General features: G+C 47.6%; 1 protein-coding gene across 3 annotated transcripts in view; it reads right to left on the bottom strand.

The window, feature by feature from the left end:
- The window catches only part of MYNN (myoneurin), a 23,925-nt gene that overhangs the window by 8,639 nt on the left and 10,466 nt on the right, over positions 1-4,820 (bottom strand). For all 3 annotated transcript variants that reach the window (XM_019503266.1, XM_019503265.1, XM_019503267.1), the window contains exon 3: positions 3,881-4,680. In XM_019503266.1, coding sequence (XP_019358811.1) covers positions 3,881-4,680 — 800 coding nt within the window. The remainder of the gene's footprint in view (positions 1-3,880; positions 4,681-4,820) is intronic.

Here is a 4,820-nt window from a genome sequence, read left to right as displayed (position 1 = left end):
GTATTATTAATGGCTTGCTGTCATACTGGAAGGATGTATTTATTGGGGTTCTGCACAGGTCTGTTAACTTCTTGGCCATTGTTCAGTATTTCAATAATGATTTGGATGTTGAAATAGAGGATAAAGTTGTCAAATCAGCGGACAATATCAATCTGAGGGGAGCTGCCAGCAATTGGGAGGACAGGATTAGAATTCAAAATAACCTGGACAAACCGAAAGAATGTTCTGAAATAACTACAATGTAATCAAGTAACAACAAGTTTAAAGTATTATGCTTAGGCATCAATAATTAACTGCATGAACACAAGTGGGGAAACAGTTGGCTAGGGAGCAGTTCTTTGGAAATGGATCTGGGGTTTTCAATTGATCACAAACTGACCATGTGTCAAAAATTACAGAGTTTCAGGGGGAAAAAGCCAACATTGTACTGGATATATAAACAGGAGTGTCATATGCAAGATGCACAAAACAATCCTATTCTGCTCAGTACTGGTAAGGTCTCTGCTAGAGCAGATGTGGACCAACCAGAACAGGTCCAAAGGAGAACAACAAAGGTAATAAATGATCATTCTAGAAAGCCTGGCCTGGGAGGGAGGATTGAAAAGAACTGGCATTGGTTAGTCTCACGAAGAAAAAATTGAGGGGGGACCTATAATAGGCTTTCAAATATATATAAAGTTACACTAAAGCATTTGATGAAACTTTCTAACTGTTAAGATAGTTAAGCACTGCAACATGTGAGCTAGGGGAGTTGTAGAAACCACTGGAGGTTTTAAGAGCAGGTTAAACAAGCATCTGTCAGGGATGGTTTTGGTACAGCTGATCTTGCCTTCAGGAAGGTGCCTGCTTAGATCAGTGGTCTCCAAACTTTTTTGATTGCGCACCCCTATCAGTAAAAAAATTTTGAGCACACGCCCCCAATATATGTATATTTATATAAATAGAAGTTCTAATATTTTCTTCCCGCACCCCAATGGATTGTCTTGCGCACCCCCTGGGGTGCATGCACCCCACTTTGGAGACCACTGGCTTAGATGACCTCTTAAAAATCCCTTCCATCCCTGTTTGTTGTGATTCTGTTCACATAGTTAACTGATGTTACGCCATCACCTACGAATGTATCCCATATACTATACTCGGGTCTCATGTGACCGTACAGTAAGAAAACACGAGCTCACATTACTATGCTAGAATCTATAAATAAGCAGAGACCTCAGAAGTCCTAAATACATCATGTAGATAAAAGCTTGAAAAAAGAAAACTACCAGACACCTTTTATCCAGAAACCTACTAAACCTACTATCCAGTTGTAGATACAAATGAAAGGGACCCTGTGCATCACTGCAAAGAAATCCAGGTGTAACAACTTGTAAAGGACAAAGTGCTACTGACCATTTACCAGCAAGTTATCCTTAGTCACCTCTCATCTTTCAAATCAACCACTGACTAGTCCGGGTCTGGTAAGTGTGAAACAAAATCTTCACTCTGGCTACCAGAAGAGGAAGAAGTTTACTCTCTGCTGACCCTTTCAGCTTCCAGTTCTCCCATTCAGCTCCTTTCAAATGTTCCTAGAACATTTCTAGTACAAACCTCTCCTTACAGTTTCCCCCAAGAGGGAACAGAGTGAACCCAATAATTTTTCTTGCGTTTTATGGTGGCCAGTGAAAGGGAGGAAAATATAGGTAATTTTACTTTGCTCACATGAGTAGTGGCAGAAGTGCTACGGCTAGGGACAGAAATTACAAATAAACCAGTTTAAGCAATCAGTTTAAACTTGGTTTAAACTGGTAATAGAACGCAAGATCAGTGCACATAAACCAGTTTTAAAATGGCCAAAACCAGTTTAAGATGAACCTGGTTGAATGTAGTAACAGACTTAATTGATTAGGGTCAAAGTGGTTTATGGAATTTGTGTCCCAGACCCCTTCCTGGCTTAAGTTAAATCCCCCAGTATCCCAGCATGCCTTGCAGCCCTGCATTGGGCTGTGCTCTCTGCTCCCTAACCAGAGCAGGGGTGGGGGTGTGGCCCAATGCTTGTCTGGCATGGCCCCTGGAGGCAAAGGGGGCAGGGAGGGGGTTTATTTCCCCTCCCCCCCCCTTCTCCCATTGAGGGATCACAGCCAGGTGTAGCACCCCATCAGGCATTCCCCAACCTCACTGCTGGAGCCACGGTGAGGGGGCATGGCCAGCCTTGTCTGCACCCTAAAGCAAACAGAGAGAGGGAGGAGGATTTAATCTCCTCCTCTGTCCCCTGTCCCACTGGCAGCTGGGGTCTGCCTAGCCAGGGCAGAGCAGCCCCTGTCAGGGATCTCCCCCTCCCCCATACTCCACGGCATGGGCAGCTCCCCCCTACTCCTGTCCTGTGCAGGACCCAGCAGCTGCACCACAAGCTGTGTGCTGGCCAGGGCCAGCAGGGCTGTTCTGCCTCCCTCACCTCCAGCTGCCACTGCTGCTGCACCACTCTGGGTGGGCAGGAAAGAAGCTTGAGCCTGGCATCTTCTGCCCAGTGCATGGAGCTCTGGCTCCAGCCCTCAGCTATCTTCCATCCGCTCTGCCTACAGCGACTACTTATTGCACAGGGCGGGCAGAGTAGATTGAAGGGAGCTGGAGCTGAAGCCAGAGATCCATGCGCTGGGCAGAACCTTTCGCCCACCCAGCACTGTGCTCCGTGGCACGGCAGAAGAGCCCTGCCAGACCTAGCCAGCATGCAGCTTCCCCTCGCCTCCAGCAGCTCATCCTCCTCCTCCCACTCCTGCTGCACCACTGTGGACTCAGTATGATGAGCAGCCCCTGTGGGCAGATGGAGCCAGCTAAGGGCGGTCAAGAGCTGGAGCTGGATCTGTATGCACTGGGCAAAGGATGCTGGGCTGAAGTTTCCCTAACCCGGCCTGGAGCTGTGTACTGGCTGAGTGCAGCACGGCTGTTCTGTTCCTCTCACCTCCAGCTGTGGTTCCTGCTCCTGCCACACCATGCAGCACTGCTCCAAGCAAGTGGAAGCTTCAGCCTGGCAGCTTTTGCCCAGTGCATGGAGCTCTGACTGCCTTCCATCCACTCCACCTGCCTGGTGTGATAAGCAGCCTCTGCGAGCAGATCAGGTGGAAGGTAGCTGAGGGCTGGAGCCAAAGCTTTATGTGCTGGGCAGAAACCACTAGGCTGAAGCTTCCTGCCCGTCCACCCAGAGTGGCACAGCAGGGGTAGGGGCAGAAGCAGAAATAGCAGCTGGAGGCAAGGGAGGCAGAACAGCCCTGGCCAGCGTTTGTCTTGTGTGGCTGCAGCTACTGGGTGCTGCACAGGACAGTGGGTATGGTGGCAGCTGCGGGCACACGAACCCCTGCGGTGGGCAACTGACAGGCTTGGGGCAGCTCCATGAGAGACCCACCCAGCCTGGGTGCGGGAAGCCAGAAGCCTGAGGCCCCAGCTCGAGCTGCAGTCTGCTGGGAAGGACCTGGCCCCTTTGTGTCTGCCCTTGGGTGTGAGGTGCGGCACTAGAGCACCAAAAGGAAAAAAAGTTAAAGGAGCCACTGTGGGGGGAGGGGGCGATATAATACTTCTGCGATTTACAGAGATCCCTACCTATAACGTGTCAAGCTGTCCTGTCATGCCATATTGTAATATATTTTCTGCACTGTATTCCATTAATTACCTTCAAAAAACAATAGATTGAGTCAGCTCTGCTGGAACTTCTAGCAACAGGTTGCCAGACTGTTCTGCGATCACAGGAAAATAGGGCAGCTACACACATACACATTCTGTTTTCAATTATTACAGGTTGGTAGAAGAGGGTTAAGCAGCAAGAAATATACAAACCATTGTCATCAACATTTCTCACTTAACACACTGGAAGAAAGCAGGGCTCCTTTCTAGTTAGCCAACAGCTTACCTGTATGAGTTCTTACATGTGTTTTCAGCTGATTACACTGGGTAAATGCCTTCCCACAGAGCTGGCACACATAAGGCTTTACTCCTTTATGGATCCTCATGTGTCGCCGTAGGCTACTGGCTTCTGAAAACACTTTCCCACAAATGTTGCACACTGGCTTGGTTTTGGAGTATTTCTGATCAAGTTCTTCTGAGCTCTGCAGTTGGTAAGAGTTCTTTTTGCTGGCTATGTTGGACATGCAGTGCTCTCTCAGTGCACCATTCTGTTGTGACTTCCCCCGTTTTTGTTTTGCAGTAATAGTCTGAACTAGAATATCCTGTGCTGCCAAAGTCTCACTTTCTATCACAGATGCCAGCTGCAGCTCTGAGTTATCGCTACCTTGGGCTGCCTGCTCCGTTATCTGCACGGCCAGTTTATTTGCATCTAAGAACATTTCAACTGATGAGTTCTCGAGTACATCGTTCTGATATTGCACTGGTTTATTCTGAGCATTTTTCTGTGAATTAAAATTCTTCTTTCGCCTTTTGGCTTGTGCAGATTTTTTTTCCAATGCCCCCTTTTTTGCTTGTGGCTGAATCACATCTGAAGAAGGGGTATCTGGTTTCTCCCGATTATTGTAATCTCGAAGGGTGAGCAGGCAAGTCTGCTGGTTCATTTCAATGTTTCCAGTGATGCTAGATGTCTCCGTAGAAGATGGATTAGCAATAAAAGCAAAATCTTCCATCTTTATCTTACATTTTGTGACCACTTCCTCCACTTTGAGATAATCAGCAGCCTGGTGAATTTCTTTAACATTCCAGCTGCAAAGAAATGAGACTAAATGAGAGTACTCTAGACTAGTGGTTTTCAACTGTTTTCATACTGGGACTCATTTGTCAAGAACAATGGCTTATCCCAACCCACACCCCTGGCCCTGTTGGTACCCAATTCATAGTCCCCT

This window comes from Gavialis gangeticus, unplaced genomic scaffold, assembly GCF_001723915.1.
Source record: "Gavialis gangeticus isolate Ggan-Ray unplaced genomic scaffold, GavGan_comp1, whole genome shotgun sequence".
Lineage (NCBI taxonomy): Eukaryota > Metazoa > Chordata > Crocodylia > Gavialidae > Gavialis > Gavialis gangeticus.
This window is presented reverse-complemented; position numbering and strand designations above follow the sequence as displayed.